Consider the following 23981-nt stretch of genomic DNA (forward strand, 5'->3'; position numbering starts at 1 on the left):
CCAGCCTTCTGGTTAGCAGTCAAGTGCCTTAGGCACTATGCTACCAGAGCTCCTTCATGAGGGATAGTAATCTGTAATTTTATATTTTATCAGTGTTTTTGCTTGGTTTTGGTTAGGGTTATGATGGCTTCACAGAATTAGGGAATATGCCTTCCTTTTCTGCATTCTGGAATAGTGACAGTAGAATTTGAGTCAATTCTCTGAATGTTTGGTAGAATTCTCCAGTGAAACTGTCTGAGCAGGCTTTTTTGAGGGGGTGAGGGGAGATTTTTAATGACATATTCAATTTCTCCTTTTGCTATGGATCTATTCAAACTTTCTACCTCTATTTGTGTTAGTTTAGGTAGAGAGTATGTTTCTAGGAAATCTATCCATTTCTTCTAAGTTTTCAATTTCTTGGAGTATAATATTTCATATTTTGTAATGATTTTTTATCTCAGTTGGCTCTGTTGTAATGTCATCCATCTCATATTATATTTTGGTTATTTGCATCTTTTTAGCTTTTTTCTTTGTCAATTTGGCCAATGGTTTGCCAAGTTTATTGATCCTCTCAAAGAACCAGCTTCTAGTCTTTTGATTTTTTTCTACTGCTTCTCTGTCTTCTATTTCATTTATTGTTCTCTGATCTCTATTTTTCTGGTGACTGTGGACTTCTTTTGCTGCTCCTTTTATATTTGTTCTCTTTGTAGGGTTAGGTTACTGTCTTCGGCCCTTTCTTCTTCTTTGATATGTGCATTTATTGCTACAAATTCTCCTCTGAGCACACAGCTTTTGCTATGTTGCAAAGGTTTTGGTATGCTGTATATTTCATGTTCATTTGATTCTAAGAATTTTTTAATTTCATTTTTATTTTCTTCTATTTCCAATAGTTTCCAAGTAACTTGTTATTCAGTTACCATGTATTTAATTTTGTCCCTTGTACTTTCTGTTATTGGTTTCTAGTTTTATAGTGTTATGATCAAAGATGCGTTGTTTTATTTTGATGTTTTTGGATTTATTCAGGTTTGCTTTGTCACCTAAAATATGGACTATTCTGGAGAATGATCCATGTGCATTGGAGAAGAATATATACTGTGCTGCTGAGTGGTACATTCTATCTTTGTCTATGAGGTCAAGTTGGTTGATTGTGTTATTTAGATCATCTGTTATTATCGTTGAGTTTCTTTCTAGTTGTTCTGTCTATCATCAAAGGTGATATGTTAAAAATCTCCTACTATTATTGTAGAACTGTCCATTTCTGTTTTCAATTCTGTTAGAATTTGTTTTATGTACTTTGGAGCTCATTATTGCGTATGTGAATATTTATTAAGTTACATTCTCTTGGTGGATTGACCTTTTAATCATTACATAATATCCTTCTTTTTTCTCTTATAATGGATTTTGCCTTAAAGTGTATTTTATCAGAGATATATTATTGCCACTCCTGCTCTCTTTTGGTAACTGTCTGTTTGATATATATTTTTTTTCCATGCTTCATTTTTAACCTATTTATGTCTTTGTGTCTAACTTGTGTCTTTTGTAGGCAACATATTGATGGGTCATGCTTTTTTTAAAATCCATTCTACCACTCTCTGTCTCTTGACTGGTGCATTTAAACCATTTACATTTACTATGCTGCCATTTTGTTATTTTTCTGTGGTATTAACAGTTTCTTTGCTCTTTCTAATTTTCTGTGTTAAGTTCTTTTTGATAATGACTTTTCTTTTTGTATTCTCTTTGTTGTTGATTTTGTGTTTTCTGTGTCTTTTTTATTGTTTCTTATTTTGGTGAGTAGATTTATTCATTTTCTTTGTGACTACTCTGAAGTTTACATGTATATTCCTGGTTTTAACATAGTCTGTTATAACTTGTTATCACCTTGACTTCTTGTAACATCTATAATTATACCATTTATTTCCTCTTTTTGTTTTGAAGTTGTTGTTTACAGATTTCAATCTCTGATTCCTTATTTTCAGTTCTGCAGCTTTATTTTACTTATGAGAATTCTTTATCTGGGTTGATATGTAGGTGATGCATGTGTCCTAATCTCAGGTTGTCATCTGATGATGTGTCACAGAGGTCCAAAAGACTCCCATTAATAAATTTTGTAATGTTTGTCTGGTAGTAACAAATTTCCTTGATTTCTGTTTATCTGGCAATGTCCTTCTCCATCATATTTAAAGACAATTTTGCTGGATATATGTTTCTTGATTAGCAATTCTTTTCTTTCAGGATTTCACATATGTCATCCCATTTCCTTCTTGGCTGCATGATTTCTACTGAGAAATCAGTGCTTAGTTTTACTGATGTTGAATTTATTATATAACAAAATAGGTTATATTTTGTTTTTTATAAACTACTTTCAGAGTTCTTTGGTTTTAGTAAGTTTGATTATGATGTCTTGGTGACTGTCTTTTGGGGTCTATCATGCATGGGGTTTGTTGAGCTTTTGAATGGAAATCTCAACTTTCATGATATTAAGGAAGTTTTTGGCAAAAAAAACTTCAAAAATTCTCTGTGTGCACTTTTTCCTCCCCTTCTTATGAAACTCCTATTACATGTAAATAATTACTCTAGATAATGTTGCACATACTCTCAGGATGTCTCCATTTTCCTTCAACTGTTTTTTCCTGACTGTTCCTCAAACAAACTAGTATCAAGGTATTTGCCCTCTATTTCACTCAATCTTTCTTCCATTTGACTCAATTCTACTTCTATGTCCTTCTATTAAGCTATCTATTTCTGATATTTTATTGTTAATCTTCTGGATTTCCAGTTGTTTTTGTATGGGTTCTGATTGTCCATTTATTTTGACATTTTGTTCTTGTATTATTTTTCCAGGTTCTTCTAGGGTTTTGTCTGTGTTTTCCTTGATCTCTATGAGGATAATGTATGTAAGTCTTCTGAATTTTTTATCAGGTAGTTCTATTACCATTTCTTCCTCAAGGTATTTTGTCCCTTTATTTTGCTCATTTGTTTGAGCCATCATATCCTGTTTCTTCATATGATTTGCCATTGTCTGCTGCTTCTGAGACATTAAGATGTTTATTTATTTATATATTCCTTTAATTAATGTACATATGTTTGTTTTGGGCTTTTTTGTTTTTATTCAATGTATCTGGAGCTTTACTGCTTTTTTTTTTTTCTTTCTTTCTTTCTTTTTCTTTTAATTGTGATTTGGGTGAAAATTTACAGAGCAAATTCACTTTCCATACAGCAGTTCACATACACTTTGTTTCATGACATTGACCACAATTCACCACAATGCAACAGCTCCCCTCTCACTTACTCCCAACAATCAACCCTTCCCTGTGTCCATCACTCCATGCACCCCTGCCCCCTGAGCTGTCTCCCTCAGACAGAACAGCCCTTCTTTCTCCCATGATTGTTCTCTCCAAGGAGTATATTTACCTCAGGTAAATGTTCAACTCCTATGCCTGTCTTTTGCTTGGCTGGAAGCCACAGATGTGGGTTCAATTCTAGACCTGAAGGGCAGCTAAGGGCCTTAGTCTCGGTGGTTTCACCAGGCTCTATCAGACCAGCTAACCTGGTCCTCCTATTTTTTTTTTTCCAAATGCTTTTGAGTTGTGTTCCATATTGTTCTCCCTCTCTATCCAGGGTCTCCTAAATAGATCTCCTTCCGAGTGGTTGACATTGGTAGCTGGGCACCATCTAGTTCTTCTGGTCTCATAGTCATATACGCTGTGGAGTGCATGTTGTACCAGTCACTAGGACTAATTCTTTCCATGAATGTTTGGTTTTCTTCATTCTTCTTTGCACTGGACGAGGAGAGACCCATCATTGCATCTAGATGGCTGCTTGCAGGCTTTTAAGATCCCAGTCGCTGCTCGCTGAAGTAGGAGGTGGAACAATGTTTTGTGTAGTATGTTATGTCAATTGAGCTTGACTGGAGCTTTATATCTTCCCTTTCTCTTCAGGATGTCTTTCTTCCTGTGAATTATTTTAATTGTTATTGTTTTGTGGTTCTGATCTATGTGCAACTTTGACAATATCTGTTGGCTGTGTGATGCCTTCTCATTAGTGCTGTGGTGGGTCACACTTATGTGTGAGCTCTCTGTGATTAGGCTCATATATCTTCCCTTATTGGACTGAATGGAGGTGGGGAAACAGGCTTTTTTCCCCTGATACTGAGAGTGGTCAGTGTCTCTCCACAGCTCTTGTGGGACCATGGAGTCCTTCTGGTTTGGTGCTAGCAGTCAGTGCATTCTCTGGACGTCAAGGCAGGACAGCTCCATACCTGATGTGAGGGAGTGCTACCCAAATGGATGGGGCAGACTCACTGTATGTACGTGAACTGGCATGTCAGTAGGTGGTAGGGTATCAAGGGATTTCAGTGTAAGTGCAGATGGCTTCAGTCCCGGCAGATGCAGGGACTGTTCTGGTGTGGGATGTGTGACACTGCAGCTAGTCAGACACTGGACAAAGGCACTAGGATCTTCTGCTCATCATTTGGCAGAGGTGCAGATGGCACCTGTCAGGATGTGAATGGAGATGCTGATGAGATGATGTTTTTGTCTGGCTGGTCACCAGAGCAGAAGTACCGGGAGCATTCTTGCCAGTCACTGGGTTGGATGCTGTGTGTGAACACCACCAGCTGCCAGATGGTTGGAGTGAGGGTGCACAGGTCACCAGTCACTGGGTGGGTGGCTCGCATTGCCAGGCAGCAGTGTTAGGGCAGCACAGTGGTATACAGGACAAGTATGAGCTCCAGGATGCAAGTGGTAGAGCATGGGAGCATGCACTGTGGATCACTGGGTGGTAGTGGAGGCTAGTAGCACACTGCTGGTCACTGGGAGGGTGGGAAGTGTAAAGGGGAGAGAGTGTTCCCCTAGTCTCTGGTGTGGGCACTAGGGTAGTGTCCATAGAGTACAGTTGTTGATCAGGACCTGCTCTTGACCAAATGTAGCAGGGCAGAGGTGGGAGGGCGCATCCAGAATCCAGTTGAGTGGGGAATCTCTAGCCGCCACTCTAAGAATCCTCCAATGATCAAGGACTGCTGCTGGTGAGTAGTTCTGTCTCTATTTTCTGGCTCCTTCCCAGCTCTATGGTCATTCACCTGGATCCCCAGGGCTCTCACCCACCTACCTCCACTTTCTCTTCCTAGATTCTCTTCACATTCTGCTGAACTTGCTTCACTCTGAATTTGTCTAAACAGGATCTCTGTCACCTATTGGGGATTCTGTAAAATTGCCTTTCTATGACCCTTACCCAGGAACACTGCTGACTAAGTCTCAAGATGGCTATGCTATGCTGGGCTGCCTGGAAGGGTACCTACAGTTTATAGGATCCTTGTTCAATGTTTTCATTCAGTTTGTCCTTCCTTTCAGTGTTAGAGCTAATTCTTCATCCTTCTGTTTGGTGTTCTGGATTCCCAGATGTCATGTGTATGTGTTTCACTTGGCTTCTCAGTTTTTTGCTGTGTGGGGAAGCTAAGCTGCCATCTTGAGTCATCTTCCATTCAATACACATTTGATGAACAATATATTTATGAAGTTAAATTAATATAGTCAATGACTAAACACAAAGAAAGAAAGAATTATTTTTTAAAAGCAAACATTCCCAGTGATTATAATAGGATGGTAAAGTTCTCATGTACACATCTAGTTGATTTCTCTTGTCTTCAAAGATGATTTTCTTAAAACTATCTAAAAAAAGTAGTATAGTGTCTAAGGCATCTGACTGGTAACCAGAAGGCTGGTGGTTCAAACCCCCCAGCCACTCCTTGGAAGGAAGACTGGGCAATCTATTTCCATACTGATACTGCCTTGGAAACCCACGGAGGGGTCACTATGAGTCAGAACCAATTCGATGGCAGAGTGAGTTTGGTTTTGGGTTTTATCTTAAAAAAAAAAAAAAAACAAAACTTACAGCTATTGAGTCGATCCCAACTCACAGCGACCCCTCCTTGGGTTTCTGAGGCAATATCTCTATGGAAGTAGATTACCTGAACTTTTCATATTTTTAAAGCTGTAAACCAGACAAGAGAATTTCAAAGGTAAAATATCATTTCCAACAAAACCAGCAAAGAAATCAAGAGTAAGAGGAAAAAAGTCATTGACTATCACATTGAGAGGTCATCAATAGAAGTAGGGCAATTTAGATAGAGGGGGAGTGAAGAATAGGTGGCTAAAGTATATGAGAATTTAAGAGTAGTAGCTCAACTCATGTGAAAAAGTTCTCTCAGAAAAAGGAAGGGCTAGAACTGAAACTAAAAAGATGAGGTAGCAGCATGTGAGGTTGGACATTTTTCCTTTGCTCAGTAATGAGAAGATATGGATATGTAGACATTGTCATGAGTCAGAGTCAACTAGACAGCAACTAACAACAGAAATAAAGAAATTAAAAAAGCACATTAAGGAAAGTTTTAAGACAAAAGATAGGCTAAAGTAAAAACTATTATGAAGATCAAGAGTATACATAGGTGTTTTATGTTTCTGTTTTTTCTCACAGTTGTAAAAATGAAATATAGAGTTGATATTGCATGAATGTGAAAAAGAAAGAAATTACAGAAGTTTATGCTTAGTCATTCTAATCTTTCAAGTTTTCCTCAGCTTAGATTTTGCTTTCCTGACAGCTTGCTGATGCTTACCTAGGTTAAGAGACCACTAGAATTGAGAATATATTTTCTCACTTTGATGACGAGTATAGCTAATATATTTTCCCTCTTTGGTGACGAGTATAGCTATGCAGATTATAACTGAAATACCTGTTAAATATGTGCCAAAACTGATATTCTATTTTTAAAGATGGATTTGTTTGAAAATTATTATAGTTAATGTAACAAACCAATCTCCAATGTTCTTCCCAGATATTCACTTAGGTCTTTTGAGCTTAGAAAATCTTCCTACTATTAAAGTTGATTTTTTAAGCCTAAGTGTTCAGAGTCAGCACTGTCTTTCACTGGTCTTTAAAAATCTCAACAGTTTTCCATGTATTTTCAAAACCAGAGATGGTTATCCAGCAATTATTCTGCCCATTTCCTTAAATTACTTAAACAATCTAATAAGCAGTCATCAGCATTACCATTCTGAATACATTCAACATATAAAAGAAATCTTGCTAACACTTTCAGTTTGGTTTTTCCAAGTCCTCCCATCATTCATGTTTTCTGTCTCTCTCTGTCTTCATATAGATATTTCTCCAATAGACTTTAACTACAATTTTTCTAACGACTTCCACTATTGAGGTTTTTTTTTTTTACATAGTCTGATTTTAGTTTTCTTTCCCACCTTATCTTTACTTTTTCTAATAATTTCAAATCAGTATTAAATCTTTTTCTTTAGGTTTTTATTTTTTTCGTGTGTGTGTGTGTGTGTGCATGTGTGCTTTGGGTGTAAATTTACAGAGCAGAATTTGTTTTACATTTAACAGTTCATGTACATTTGGTTTCACTCCCCAATTACCATCCCCAACCCTAACCCACTCTCCTCTCCCTTCTCTGTGATCCAACCCCCATCCCTGTGTCCTTCTTAGTTATGCATTCCTGTCTGTCCAGCTTTCCCTCCATGTGAATGCTGCCCCTCTGGTGCCCCGTGGCCAATTTTCCAAGGGGTGTATCTCCGTAGAGTAGGTGGGTGCATTGCCCTGGGTTAGGTGTTCTGCATGTAAGTCTTACTACTGTTGGGGTGAGAGCGAGCCTTTGGGAGTGAGTCTTATCCCAGGCCCAAAGTGCATCTCAGGGCTACAGTCCTGGGGGTCCCACCAGACTCCATCTGACCAGTAATTCTGGTCTCCTTTAGTTTTTCTTGATAGTAAATGTAATTACCTAAATTCTTCTGAATTCTACATAAGGTTTTACTTTATTTTAATAAAGTGAATTAGCTATTTTATAATAAGTTCAAAATACTTTCAAGAAATTTTGTTTAAAATTCAGGTCTGGAATTGAATCCACTCCTGTGGCTTCCAGCCAATCAAAAGACAAGCATATGAGCTGAACATTTACATTAGGTAGATACACTCCTTGGAGAGATCAATCATGGCAGAAGAGAAAGGCTGTGTATCCACAGAGAGACAGCTCAAGGGGCAGGAGTGCAAGGAGGGAAGGACACAGAGAAGAGGTAACTATACGAAGGAAGTGGGAGGGGAGCTGTTGCATTGTGGAAAACTGCAATCAATGTCATGAGACAAAGTGTATGTGAGCTGCTGTATGGAAAGTGAATTTGCTCTGTAAACTTTCACCCAAATCACAATTAAAAAATAAAATGTTGTTGTTGTTATGTGCCGTCGAGTCGGACCAACTCATAGCGACCCCTCCTTGGGTTTCTAAGGCAGTATCACTACAGAAGTAGATTGCCCCATCTTCCTTCTGAGGAGTGGCTGGTGGGTTTGAACCACCAGCCTTCTGGTTAGCAGTCAAGTGCCTTAGGCACTAGAAAAAGAATAACAGTGGCAGGACCTGTTTTAGAGCTAAAAACAATTAAAATGAACAGAACAACCAGAATGGAAACAGAATGTTCATGCATTGTTAAGAATGTAAAGAATATCACTGAATAATTTGTGTTATTGTTGTTTTGTTGTTGTTATGTGCCGTTGAATTGGATCCAACTCATAGCGACCCCTCCTTGGGTTTCCGAGGCAGTATCACTACAGAAGTAGATTGCCCCATCTTCCTTCCGAGAAGTGGCTGGTGGGTTTGAACCGCCAGTCTTCTGGTTAGCAGTCAAGTGCCTTAGGCACTACACTACCAGTCAAATGATAACCTAAAGTGTTGTGTGAACCTTCACCAAAGCACAAAAAATATGAGAAAATATGAAAAAATTAGAAGCCCATGGGAAGGAAAGCACAGAAGCAATCACAGATCTTTTCCACAATGCAGAGTGAATGTTCAAACAAAAACATAAAATTTAAAAAAAAATTGTTTCAAAGTTCATTGAGAACACAAGCTATCTCAACACCTAAAAAAGAATTCCCCAAAGCACATAATGTAGGGCTCTACATGACATATGCATTACTCTAATAAATCACAAAATATCTTTTTGTAAGTTAAAAAAAAAAACCCAAACTCACTGCTATGGAGTTGGATCTGACTCACAGTGACCCCTCCCTGGGTTTCCGAGGGGGTATCACTACAGAACTAGATTGCCCAACCTTGCTTCCAAGGAATGGCTGATAGGTTTGAACTGCCAGCCTTCTGGTTAGCAGTCTAATGCCTTAGGCACTATGCCACCAGAGCTCCTAGCTATTATTTCTAAGACTCATGGAAAGTTTCTTTTATTTCTAAACAAGACTAATATTTGAAAATGAAATTCCAAAAGAATAATTCAAAATTTTTGCCAACAGATACAAACTTCCTTCAATTAGGCAAATTTTACCCTTTTCATATGAAATGTCATGACACAATTGCAATAATAAGCTTTATAAAACAAAAGACTTGAATTGTAAAAGATCCAGCAAGTATTCTAATGATGTGAAAATCATCACGTTTAGTTTTATAAAATAGTTCTATAAAATAGTTTTTTATAGAATAGTTTTTATAAAATAGTTCTCTCAGATTCTCTTAATGAAGTTCTTGAAGTCCATTACTAAAATCATTTTAACTGAGAAAGATTACATTTTATTTCTGTTAAAATACTGAATTATAGCAGAGAAATGTTGTCCATTTTACCCCAGAAGGCTTCCTCCATTTGAAGCCTCCTCTCTATACCAACGGCCAGTGAGTTTGGTTTAGATCTCATCAACCCATGTAATTACCTCCTAGCTAGTTCTTTGTCTATCAGTCTATTCCCATTCCAAAGCTACCTTTCTAAAAAATAAAAAGCATCAATAGCAATCTCAGATTAAAACTAATTGTTGGATTTGTCCTTATGTGGATAACTAAAGCTTGGTAGTAGTAGACACATGAGGCTTTATTCAATCATTTTTTTATTTTTCTGTACATTTGAAATTTCTGTTGTGTCTACAATGCTTCCAGGAGCATTTATCCATTATATCACAACTATTTGTTAAAAAGCCTGTATATCTCTATAAGATGGTGAGCTCCTTGAGGGTTGGAGCTATCTCTTACTCATCTATGAATCAATAGTTCCTAGTGTAGCCTAAACCAACAGAGGGTAAATTGTGAAAAGCAAAAACAGTTGGATGAATAAATCAAGTGACTTAACATTTTTCAAAAGGTAAAAAATATGTAACATAATCATCTAGAAATATTAAATAATTTCAATGTTTCAGTTATTTTATTCAAACATTCTCTTAGGAGTCTGAGTCTCCTCCCCTCTTGATTATGAACCTCAAAGTTAGAAACTATTGTCTTCACCTAAATATCTCCTAGAGCCTAAGAGGATGAATAGATGGATAGTGAACCAAATTATAAATCTTCTATTTTATAAATAGAGTGAATATCTCTTTGGCTGTTCATTTTATGCACAGAAGTACTTTATTTTTCAATCATAATATTGCCATGTTCATAACCTCTCTTTAACCTTATGACTAGAAGCCTCAAGTACTGGCTATCAATTTCCTTAGTCTAGTCACTGTTTCACTAGAACTATGACATACTCCCATATAAACTAATCTAGCAACCTATCTATATTTATAGAAAAAAAAGCTTGCCCAGAGGGTTAAAAATACAGGTTCTGGAGCCAGACTAAACCAATTGCCATTTAATCAATTTCAACTCATAGCGACCCTATAGGACAAAGAACTGCCCGATAGACCTTCCAAGGCAGTAATATTTACAGAATCACATTACCACATCTTTCTCCCAAGGAGGAGTTGTTGGCTTCGAACTGTCAATCTTTCAGTTAGCAGCTAAGAACATCAACCACTGTGCCACCAGGCTCCTTGGAGCCAAACTATCTAGATTCAAATCCTAGCTCTCTCATTTACTTGCTGTGTGATCATTATTTACTGGTTGTGGGACCTTGAGCAAGTTATCTATTTGCTACTGTTATTTGTTGTGTATCTTTTTGCTGGTTACCAAGCCTCGCTATGCTTCAGTTTTCTCAACCCAAAACAGAAAATAATAACAGTACTTACCTCAGAGAGGAGTTGTGAGGATTAAATTAACTAGCACCCATAAAGTGCTTAGAATAGTACCTGGTACATAGTAAGCTATCACTTTTGCAGCCATGCCCATCTTGCGTCCTTTTACAATATATTGTACTCCTATGTACAACCCCTCCACTAGTTAAGTCTCTTCTTGCCTTCATGGACTTCTCTTAAAAACTTTGTCTTCTTCTTCTAGCATTATCAATTTTTCTCTCTCTACTGCTACACTGCCCACCTTAATTTAAATTAAAAAAAAAAAAAACTCTTAATCTATAACCATCTCCTAATATATTCCTACTGCTCAATACCCCTTAATAGGAAAATTACTCTTTAAGATTTCTCTACCTACTTATTCACCTTCCTCTTATACCAGTCTTTTTTTTCTCTCTCTCCACTGAAATTGCTCATCAACATCACCAGTGATGTCCAAATTGCTAAGTCCAATGGTCAGTTTTCAGGCTTCATGGGAACTGAATAGTCAGCAGCATTCCACACAGCATTTAAGTACTCCCTCCTCTTGATAGACTCAGTTTACTTGATTTCTATCTGGTTCCCCTCCTACCTCACTGGGTGTGCTTTCCTGGATTCCTTTGCTGGATTCTCCTCATCTTTCCAACCTCCAGATACTGGAGAGTTCAAGGGCTCAACCCCTGGATGACTTCTCTGAACTCATTCCCTAAGAAATCTTATCCACTAATAGTTATTAAAACTATCTATATAATGATGGCTCCCAAACTCTTATTTCTATCCCTACCTATCCCTTGAACTCAATTTTTTGTATAACTAATAGACAAATTTACTTGGATGACAAAAGGCATTTCAGCATCTCCAAAATCTTGATTTTATCATCCAAATCTGCTCCTTTTCCCCCTTATTATTCAAACAGGAACAAATGGCAAGCCATCTGGTTGTCCAAGTCCACATTTTTGGCAAACATTGTTTAGTTATTTTTCTTTCCTCAGGCTAAAGAGGATGCATCTACAAATTTGGTAAGTTCTCTCTTCAAAATATGTCCAAATCTGATCACATGTTACCTTCTGCTATCAGCCTAGTGTAAAATGCCATCACCTCTACCCTGGACTAGTTCTAATACCTACTAAACTGTTCTGCCTGCTTCCATCTTTGCTCCTCTATAGTCTATTTTTCACTTAGCAGTCATAATGATGTGTTTAAAACGTCTCAGTAAGAACACCTCATCATGATATAAACAAGACACTAAGAGGATAAGTACCTTATCTAAGATTCAAGATAGACTGGATAAAAAAATAAACGAGTCTACTTACAATCTAACAATTTCCATTTATTCAGCAATTACATAAAATTGTAAGACATATAATCAATTACCAAAATGCATATATATAAAATATCCCTAGAACAGAATGAACAAAAATCTGTCATAGAAATATTTTATTCATAAGTTTATTGAACACCTAAGTAGTTCAGGCCCTGAGATAGGTGCCAGTAAAACAATAGTAACTTTAAGCAGATCATGTATATTTGACTAATCTTTGAAACATTAAAATACAAAATTTAGGCAATGTCTTCTACAATAAATACTATAACTTCAACAGAGAGGAATGTGTATGCAAGACATCATGAAGGGATTTGCCTGAGAGGAGAAAAGGACATACTTTAAGTAGGTCTATTCTATGGGTAAGCATGAAATTTCTTCTTTTTTTTTTTTTTTTTTTCCTTTTTTTTGTGTGTGTTTTTAATTCATATCTTGATTATGGCAGTGATCACACAATTACAGCATTTGTCAAAACTCAAGAATGTACACTAAAAAGGGTGAACTTTACTTTGCATAAATTGTACCTTAAATAAATGTGGGAAGAAAAAAAGAAGTCCAGGCTCTTAAGCTCTAGGTTCTGAAGCACAAAATGTTACCACTACATCCAAAAATAATTTATTTCTCCAGCCCTACAGCTCATAGCTGCTTCCTAATAGCTGAGTTACTTCAGAGTTCCCCTCCAAAAAAAAACCCTTTCAATTGTTTTCAATTGTAAACCAATTACTTGCTTTAAACCCTCTCTGTTCAAAACAACCTAACATGGTATTTTGTTATCCAGTCTATGCCCTGGCTAAAATAATCCTCTTTCTCCAACACCCTCATAGACTTTAATTAATACAACAAATTAATATCATCTATGTAAATATAAAATTTTCAAAAGAAAAATAAATGTTTACCATCTTCCTAGCAATTCTCCCCAAGAATATAGGATCTTCTCAGGACAATCCTTAGACACATCACCTGTTCCACTTGAGAGTTCATTATCACTCTCTGCAGAAGAAACACACAAAAACAATGATATATAGATTTATAAAACAAGAAACATGACTATGTGTCTGATATAACAATCAAGCAATCCAGCTGCTTGTATTATATACACAGAAAAATAACACTAAAACCTCATCAGTATAATTTATCTTTAGCACCCAGATATAAAGTATAAACATCTACTGTTTTCACAGTATCAAGCTGAAAACACCTCAAAACAAATGTTGTTGTGTGTCATGAAGTTAATTCCAACTCACAGTGACCCTACAGGGCTGAATATAACTTCCAGGACTCCTTAGAAATAAATAGCATTATCCACAGAGAGTAAAATTTTAAAGTTAATGGTAACACAATTAGAAATTTCTATATGATGTTCTATTAACCAGATTAATATTCTCAAATATTAATATTTCATTAGTGAAACCAACAAATACTAAAATTAGGGCTAAAATATATCTGTCTATCTGTATATAATGATATATACACAAACCAAATTTTCTTATTTTTTAAATTAAGTTTTCAAAGACACATTTAGGAATATATTTTTTACTAAAGGAAAAATGAAAGTGTTCGGCCTTTTAAAGTATTACTTTTATAAAACATCCCAAAATGTAAAGTAATAGTTTCAGTCAGAAAGAAGACAGGCTAGGTTACAGTTTACAATCAGTGCTGAAATGAGTCACTTTCAGTTCATAGCTCCTGTTAAGCAAGGCCCGATGAAGCAGTAGTTAAAGAGCTCAGCTGCTAACCCAAAAGGTTAGCAGTTCGAACCCATCAGCCACTCCATGGGAGAAAGATGTCACAACCTGGTTCTGTATAGATGTATAGCCTATGAAACCCTGTGAGACAGTTGTATTCTGTACTACAAGGTTGCTGTGAGTCAGAATCATTCCATGGCAGTCTTTTTTCCCCCATGCCCCTTTTAAGTGATAAGAGTTGGTACAGAAAAAATATATAACTGACATAACTTATCTACATTATAAGAGTACTACATAAGAAAAGACTGAAGAAGTATCGTCTGAATGATAAAATAAGCTACAAAAAAACTGTCTGGCAGACAGGAAGTATCAAGCTTTTATAAAGCTGTTACAGTACAATAGGGATCAGCATTAAGTGGATCCCATAGGGATCTGTGTAAAGAACAGAATTACTTAGGGTACTACAATATTCAATAGTCCAAGTGTAAAATAATTCTTACATTGAAATATATGTAACATCAGCAAACATCAACATAATAAATAAATATTTACTTGGCATGTTAAAAATTTGGTCAAACAAATGAGAAGATTTCGTCACATACTTAGTAAAATAAAACCAAAACACTCATAAACACACAGATAACTATTTCAACACTTTTGGACAACACTAGATAAACAAGCATTATGTGGGAACTCTTATTCAAAAAGTGAACGTTATTCTAGAAATTGAGACCAAAAGAAAGAGGGTAGACACTAGCATTACTGTTTTGGAAATACCTCACATAAGCAACTCTAAGAAGCTTACAACAAGTTCATCATGAAACTAACAGACGTGAGAGTTTTTAAAGTTAAAGCAAGTGAAATATTGCTATGTTTTGGAGAAATAATATAAATAAAAATATGGAAGTCTTAGTATTAAAATATTCTAAAGAACTATTTATAATATACAGCCAACTACCTCTTATGTGTGTGTGTGTGTGTTTTAAATGGCATATTTTTGAGAATGAAGAGACATCCTATTAAAAATCACAGTGGGATAACAGGTTAAGCTGAGAATATGTCAGACAAACATGGGACTGATTGTCACCCAACTTAAAATATAAAATGGTATCAAATATAATCTGACTAAGCAGACTCTAATTTATATTCAGGAGCTCTGGTAGCATAGTGCCTAAGGCACTTGACTGCTAACCAGGAGGCTGGCTGTTCAAATCCACCAGCCACTCCTCAGAAGGGTGATTGGGCAATCTACTTCCATAGTGATACTGCCTCAGAAACCCAAGGAGGGGTCGCTATGAGTCAGGTCCAACTCCATGACACATGACAACAACAACAATTTATACTCAATTCTACTGCACAGTAAATAATAAAATGCTAAGGTACCAAAGTATATGATGACGTTGTACATACTAAACTAAAGGCCAAGCTCTAGAAACACAATGCCAAGGAAGAAGAAAAAAAGGGGACAACCATTCATGGACATCATAATCTTGATTATAATTACAACTAGCCAACAAACATATTAAAGAATACTCAACCTCAGTAATAATGTTTAAAACAAATAAAAACAATGAAACATATTCAACTATTAGATTAACAGGGAGTCCTTCAAAGCCTAGAACTGAACCCACCCCCAGGGATCAACTTTCACCCAAACAACAGACAGAAATATAAAGTGAAAAATAACACTAGGAGGAACATAATTCTCAGTACAATCAACCACACAAGACCAAAAGGTCAGCATGTGCCCAAAAACAAAGTTCAGAAGGCAGAAAGGAACAAGAAAGAAGGACAAATGGAAAAGAGGAACCTAGAGAAGAAGTGGGAAGAACACTGTTACACTGAGTGGATTACAACCAATGTCACAAAACAAAATGTACATAAATTGTTGAATGAAAAACTAGTAATATTCCGTAAACTTGCACCCAAATTACAATAAAAATTTAAATAAAAAAAAGACTGATAGTATCCAGTGTTGCAGAGGGTATGGGGAAACAGGCAAGATCAGTGTTTAAGTAAGAGCAATCATCTTTAATTTATTAAGATGCTAAATGTATATCCCATTTAATCCAGCAACTCCTATTATACATATTTATCCTCCCAAAACACATATGCCACAGATATCTATATTTGTCAAAGGATATTCATTGCACTGCTCCTTGTAATAATAATAAATTAAAAAAAAAAACCCTGAAAACTATCAGGAATCTATCAATAGAAGTATAATTACTAAATTTATCCAATTAATTATGGCTAATAATATATCCATTCAAAAGAACACTATCAAGCAGTTTAAAAGGATGGAGTAAATCTATATATGGTACAATGGAAACTATCCAAAATATATTATTTGGTGATGAAAAGCAAGAAACAAAACAGTAATTTTAAAGAATGGTTTTGTTTTAGTACAGGCAGTCCCTGGGTTACAAAGGACATCCATTCCTAAGTGTGTCTTTAAGTCATACTTTAAGTCAGAACAGCTGCTTATGGTTTTTATTTAGCCTTACTATGGTGCAAGAAAAAGGACCTCTGGTGGTATACTGATTAAGGCATACTGCTAACCACAAAGTTGGTGGTTCACACCCACCAGCTGTTCTACAGAAGAAAGATGAGGCAGTTTGCTTCCATAAAGATTTACAGCCTTGGAAACATGCTGAGGGTTGCTATGAATTAGAATCGACTTGATGACAGTGAATGTGGCTTGTTTTTTTGAGCAAAAAAAGGCTAGAAACCTTTTCAAAGATTTAAAAGGAGCACTTGCAGCAAGTGAAGGTGATCATGATGAAAAATTTGTTAGAGTAGGGATTGGTTCAATCATTACAAAGTGAGGGGGAATTTACATAACATTAAAGGGCAAGTAGGAGTTGTCCATAAGTCAGACATTTGTAACCCAGAGTGGTTATCTGTGTTAGACGCCATCATGTAGATCAACTCACTGCAACCCCATGCACAACAGAATGCAATTCCACGTGGCTCTGCCCCATCCTCACAATCATTGCCATGTTTGATTTCCACTGTTGCAGCCATTGTGTAAATCACTGAGAGTCATCCCCTTTTTCACTGACCCTCTAATTTAACTAGAATACCCTTCTTCAGGGACTGGTACCTCCTGATAACATGACCAAAGCATAAAAGACAGAGTCTGGCCATTCTTGTTTCTAAGGAGCATTCCGCTGTACTGCTTCCAAGAGAGATTTATTCGTTCTTTGGTAGTCCATGGCATATTCAATATTCTTCATCAACAAGGTAATTCAAATGCATCAATTCTTTTTCAGTTTTCCTTATCCATTGTCCAGCTTTCACATATATATAAGGCTACTGAAAATACCATGGCTTGGGTCAGGTGCACCTTAGTCTTCAAAGTAACATCTTTGGTCTTAAACACTTTAAAGAGGTGTTTACAACAGATCTCCCCAATGTAATACATCGTTTGATTTCTTGACTGCTGCTTCCCTGGGCATTTATTGTGAATCCAAGTAAAATGAAATCTAGGGGCTTACAGTAAATAACATCATTTATATGATTACAGATCATTTTGAAAATTTCTAATTAAATAACCAAGCTATTAATGGCAATTATGTTCTAGAGCCTAACAGTATCTTATCACCCAGTATTCAATGAACACTTACTGAACACATCTTTCTTTTAAAAATTTTATTTCAGTAATATTCTAATTTTTAAGTATTATTTCCCACTATAAAAAGGAAATCAGAACAACTGTGAACAGCTAAGTTAGCAGAGAAAAACCACAAGAGAAGGAACGGAAATGAGCACACTTTAAAGTAAAACCAGACCCCTGATGAACATGTAAGGCAAAGGAGCAAAATATTTAAATGAAAAAAAAAAGGAATTAGTCAAGAAGAATAGAAATCCCAGTTTTTTATTGAATCTCTTCCTTTTTATCTCTAAGGAAAGTACTCTTCTAAGTTTTACAGATATTAACTCATTTAATTCTCTAAACCTGATGAGGAAGTCACTATTACTTTACCCATACCAATGATAGAAAACTGAGAAATTAAGTAACTTGTTCAAAGTTACCCAGCTATTAAGTGGTGGAAGTAGGATTCAACCTGAGTAAATCAAGAGTCAAATACTTCCTCTCCATTATAGTATTTCCTACCATGTGTGAAAATATATTTTCCACTTGCAGATACCTGTCTGTGCCAAGTGCCAACATCTAGAAGATGCTGGTAACAAAAGTGATGAAAAAGGCAAAAACATTAAATCAACATGCCAAAGAAACACTCAACTGAGGCAAACATATTTAGAGGTGTTTAGGAATGTAATCTCCCTTAAAAAAAAACCAAAAAACCCCACCAAACTCACTGCCCTCGAGTCCATTCAACTCACAGCAACCCCTCCTTGGGTTTCCAAAGCAGTATCTCTACGGAAGCAGATTGCCCAGTCTTCCTTCCGAGGAGTAGCTGGTGGGTTTGAACAGCCAGCCTTCTGGTTAGCAGTCACTACGCCATCAGAGCTTCCTTATTAGGCACTACACCACCAGAGCTTCCTTATGGAATGAATATCCCAGTAACCTCAAAAGTGTGAGTCAGATCTACCTTCCTGGCTGCAGAAACCACTGACCTTGAGTACTTAAAATACATATTGGTCACCTCTTCTAGAAAAGTAGAAAAAGGGCTAAAAGAAAGTGCAATGAAGTTTCTATTGTATTAGATCAGACAGAGTTCCTAGAAAGGAGGAAAGAAATCATCTAAGAAGAAATAAAGAAAAGAACACTGGCGACCAGAGTGTAATAAAAAACACAATGAAGGGACTGCTTGTAGAGCATAACACAGAAAAAAGAAGACAATGCACATATGTTAAGGTTTGGAAAAAGCAATTATATCTTATTCTACATAAAAATATGGAAAGACAATAGAACCTGGGATTTTTATTTTCTTTGGCTAAATCCTATTTTTCCATCAAATCCACATTAGGGACCACTCTCTTCTAAATGAGCTAAATATTTCCCCTGTAGGCATATTCCATCCTAGCAGTTACCACGCTGTACTACAATCATCTATTTTCCTCTATATCTTCTTCCATCACACTATGAATTTCTTGGCAGTGGGGACTATGTTTCACTTCCATATGTCCAGTGCCTAGATTAGTACATGCCCACAAAAGTATTGAAAGTTTCCTAAATAACTACACTGAAGAAGGGAAAGGAAAGGAGAGAGAGAAGAAGGAAAGAAAAGGATGAAAGGGACAGAAAGAGAGAAGAGGGAAAGGAAAGAGAAGATGGAAGAAACGAAAGAAAATACTACAATTAGAAAAAAAATGTATGCCTTGGACCTTTCATTATATAGGTAAGAAGCCTTTGCAGTACAATAGTTAAGCAAAATGTTAGTGATTCCAACCCACTCAGCTGCTCTGTGGGAGAAAAGACCTGGCAATCTACTCCCATAAAGATTTGTTTTTGTTGTTGTTGTTGTTAGGTGCTGTCGAGTCGACTCTGACTCACAGCGACCCTATGTACAAAAGAACAAAACACTGTCCAGTCCTTTGCCAACCTCACAATCCTTGCTACACCTGAGCCCATCATTGCAGCCACTGTGTCAATCCATCTCATTGAAGGCCTTCCCCTTCTTCGTAGACCCTCCAGTTTACCAAGCATGGTATCTTTCTCCAGGGAATGGTGCCTTCTGACAACATGACCAAAGTATGTGAGATGAAGTCTGGCCACTCTCACTTCCAAGGAGCATTCCGGCTGCACTTCTTCCAGGACAGATTTGTTTGTTCTTCTGGCAGTGCATGGCACTGTCAGTATTCAGTATCTTCTGAATCCAGCTTGCATTTCTGGAAATTCTCCGTCAATATATTGCTGCAACAATTTTTTGAATTATCTTCAGCAAGATTTTACTTGTACATGATATTAGTTATATCATTTGATAATTTCCACGTTCTGTGAGATCACTTTTCTTTGGAATGGGTACAAATGTGGATCTCTTCCAATCAGTTGGCTAGGTAGCTCTCTTCCAAATTTCTTGCCATAGATGAGTGAGTCCCTCCAGTGCAGCATCCATTTGTTAAAAAATCTTAGTAGGTATTCTGTCAATCCCTGGATCCTTGTTCTTCACCAATTCCTTCAGTGCTGCTTCAACTTCTTCCTTTAATAGCATTGGTTCGTAATCATATGTCACCTCCTGAAATGGATGAACATTGACTAACTCTTTTGGTATAGTGACTCTATGTATTCCTTCCATCTTCTTTTCATGCTTCCTTTATATTCAATATTTTGCCCATTGTTGTTGTTATGTGCCATTGAGTCGGACCTGACTCATAGTGACCCCTCCTTCGGTTTCCGAGGCAGTATCACTACGGAAGTAGATTGCCCCATCTTCCTTCTGAGGAGTGACTGGTGGGTTTGAACTGCCAGCCTTCTGGTTAGCAGTCAAGTGCATTAGGCACTACGCTACCAGAGCTCCCATTTTGCCCACAGAATGTTTCAATATTGCAACTCACGGTTTATGTTTTTTCTTCAGTTCTTTGAGCTTGAGAAGTGGTGAGCATGTTCTTCTCTTTTAGTTTCCTAACTCTAGGTCTTTGAACATTTCATTATAATAACTGACTTCGTCTTCTTGGACTGCTCTTTGAAATCTTCTGTTCAGCTCTTTTATCCTGTCATTTCTTCCATTTGCTTTAGCTACTTTCTGTTCAAGGGCAAGTTTCAGAGTCTCTTCTGACATCCCTTTTGGTCTTTTCTTCCTTTCCCTTATTTTAAATGTCCTTTTGCTTTCTTCATTGATGATGTTCTTGATGTCATCCCACAGTTTCTCTGGTTTTCGGTCACTGGTGTTCAATGCATCAAATCCATTCTTTAGATGGTCTCCAAATTTAGGAGGGATATTATCAAGGTCATATTTTGGCTTTCATGGAAGCTTCAACTTGGCCTTGCACATGAGCAGTTGAAAATTTGTTCCACAGTCAGCTCCTGGCCTTGTTTTGCCTGAAGATATTGAGATTCTCCATCACCTCTTTCCACAGATGTAGCTGATCTGATTCCTGTGTCCTCCATCTGGCAAAGTCCATGTGTATAGCTACTGTTTATATTGTTGAAAAAAGGTACTTGCAATGAGTAAGTCTTGGTCTTGCAAAATTCTATCACACAATCTCCAGCATTATTTCTATCATACCAAGGCCATATTATCCAACTACCGGTGATTCTTCTTTGTTCCCAACTTTTGCATTCCAATCACCAGTGATAATCAACACATCTTGACTGCATATTTGGTCAATTTCATTAAAACATCCCATTAAGGTTGCTGTTGTTGTTACGTGCTGTCGAGTTGGACCCGACTCATAGCAACCCCTCCTTGAGTTTCCAAGGCAGTATCACTACACAAGTAGATTGCCCAACCTTCCTTCTGAGAAGTGGCTGGTGGGTTTGAACTGCCAGCCTTCTGGTTAGCAGTCAAATGCCTTAGGCACTACGCTACCAGAGCTCCTCCATAAAGATTACTGCCTGAAAATAAATAAATAAGAGGAAAAGAAAAAGAGTAAATCTAGAAAACCCTATGGGACCATTCTACTCTGTCACATAGGATCACTATGAGTCAAAATGGACTCAATAGAATCCAAAAACAATATAACAAAATATAACAAGCACTACAATAAAAATGTGTGAGTAACACAATATTACTAAGGAAAAGGAAGACATGGAGAGATGCACAAGAGGTACAGACAATAAAGGCAAATACTATAGTATACACAATACTGCATTATCAGTAACAGCAAACACTAATCTATGGGATTCATAGGTAGACAGGCAAGAAGATCTGATAGGGATAAGCAAATGGGAATACAGTCATAACTATATGTAGGTTTGGCAAATGATATTCCTACATATGCATTTGTGTGTGCTATAAAAATGTCCATATGCAGTTTAAACATAACAGGAGGCAAAGTTAGGATAACTTCTTAGCCACAAATAAGCACCCTGTGAGGGAGTGACTCACCGGGCTTCAGGCTAGGGACCATGGTTGCAGGGGATATCAAGCTCAATTGGCACAACATGGTATACAAAAATACTGTTCTACATCTTACTTTGGTGAGGAGCAACTGGAATCCTAAAAGCTTGAGCGGCCATCTAAGAGGCAACTATTGATCTTTCCTTGCTCAGAGCAAAGAGGAGTGAAGAAAATCAAAGACACTTGGAAAGAGTTAGTCCAAAGGACTAATGGATCACGAAAACCTCAGCCTAAATGACCCTGAGACTCGAAAAACAAGATGATACCTGGCTACCAATGCCAACCACTCAGAAAGGGATTAAAATTGGAGTTTCTGGATACAGTGGGAGAAAAACGTGGTCTTACTGGTCTGATAGAGAGCAGCGAAACCCCTGAGACTACGGCTCTGAGTCACCCTTTGGGCCTGGAATTGAACTCACTCCCGTGGCTTCACTCTCACCCAAATGACAGGCCTATGAGCTGAACACCTCTACTAGGGAGATGCACTCCTTAGAACAATCAACCATGAGAGATCAGAAGGGCAGCATTTGCACAGGGAGAAAGGCAGGGAGGCAGGAATGCATAGGCAAGAGGGACACAGGAAAGGGTAGGGTAATCACAGGGAGGAAGTAAGAGGTGAGCTATTACACTGTGGGAAATGTAACCAGTGTCACAAAACAAAATGTGTATGTTGATTGTAAAATGAATCTGCTTCATAAAATTTCACCCAAATCACATAAAAAGTTAAAAAATGAAATAACTTAACAACAGCAAGTGTATATAGGTATGGTCCCTCAAATTAACTGCCATCGAGTCAAAACCCTTTGGGTTTCTGAGGTTGTAAATCTTTACGGAAGTAGATGGCCACTACTTCTTTCTGCAGAGCAACTGGTTGGTTTGAACTGCCAAACTTCTGGTTAGCAGTCAAATGCCTTAGGCACCATGCCACCACAGTTCCTTAGGTATGGTCCCTAGGTGGTGCAAATGGTTAAGCACTAGACTATTATCTGGAAGGCTGGCAGTTCAAACACACCTAGAAGTGCCTGGAAAACTCTATGGGACAGTTCAATTCTGTATATGTGATGTTATTGTGAGTCAGATTCAACTCGATGGCAACTAACAACAACAACCATAATAACGATAACATATAGGTATCTGTGTGCAGGCATGGGTAAAAAGGAAGCAGATTACACAGCCATTCATAATGCGTGGAGCTTGGAGCCAAACTGCCTGCATCTGACGCCCAGTTACATCACTTACCAGCTGTGTGGTCCTGGTCAAGTTACTTAAATTAACCTTTCCATGCTTCAGGTATCTTATCTCTAATAATACTAGCTATGACATAGAGTGGGTCTAAGTACTAAAAGCAAGTTACTGTATATAAAACACATATTGTGCCTAGCAAAAAGCAACAGCTATAGAAATGTTAGCTATTAAAAGCCATTTTCATTCTAATCATTGAACAAATACAAATATGTTTCTATAATGTAATGTACTTGGAGTAGAGCTGAGTTCAGAGCTTGAGAAGTAAACGAGAAGAAAAGGGAGACAGTAAACGCAGATTTTTTTTGCTCAAATTCATGACACGTACTTTGTCTTTGTCTTACATACTTTGGGTATGTTATCAGGAGGGACCAGTCCCTGAAGAAGGACATCATGGAAGAACCTCAGTGAGACAGACTGACAGACATACTGGCTGCAACAATGGGCCCAAACATAGCAACAATGGTGAGGATGGAATAAGACTGGGGGCAGTGTTTTGTTCTGTCAAAACCAGCTCAAGGGCACCTAAAGACATAAACTCATAAAATATGGGGCAGTAAGAAGGTGATATTAGCTAAAGGGGGCTTTAGGGTTAATTTAAGCATTACACTTTGTCAACCCTCATTCCCCAGAAAATTGGCCAGTCCTTCCCTTATTAGACCTATATAGACTTCTATAATAATATGTAAGGAGCCCTGGTGGTGCAATAGTTAAATGCTTGGCTGCTAACCTTACTCTGTGACTGTTTCAGTGGTGGTGCAGTAAGGAGCTCTGGTGGCATAGTGTCTAAGGCATCTGAATGCTAAC

The 23981-nt window shown here is 37.2% G+C and overlaps 1 protein-coding gene across 1 annotated transcript in view; it reads right to left on the reverse strand.

Moving 5' to 3' along the window:
• Positions 1-23981, reverse strand: part of RABGAP1L (RAB GTPase activating protein 1 like) — a 920113-nt gene that overhangs the window by 697170 nt on the left and 198962 nt on the right. The window contains exon 11 of the mRNA XM_007947094.2: positions 13174-13267. Within this exon, the coding sequence (XP_007945285.1) occupies positions 13174-13267 (94 nt within the window). The remainder of the gene's footprint in view (positions 1-13173; positions 13268-23981) is intronic.

The sequence above is a fragment of the Orycteropus afer genome, unplaced genomic scaffold (assembly GCF_000298275.1).
Source record: "Orycteropus afer afer isolate SDZICR_OR568_19922 unplaced genomic scaffold, OryAfe1.0 scaffold00175, whole genome shotgun sequence".
NCBI classification, from domain to species: Eukaryota; Metazoa; Chordata; class Mammalia; order Tubulidentata; family Orycteropodidae; genus Orycteropus; species Orycteropus afer.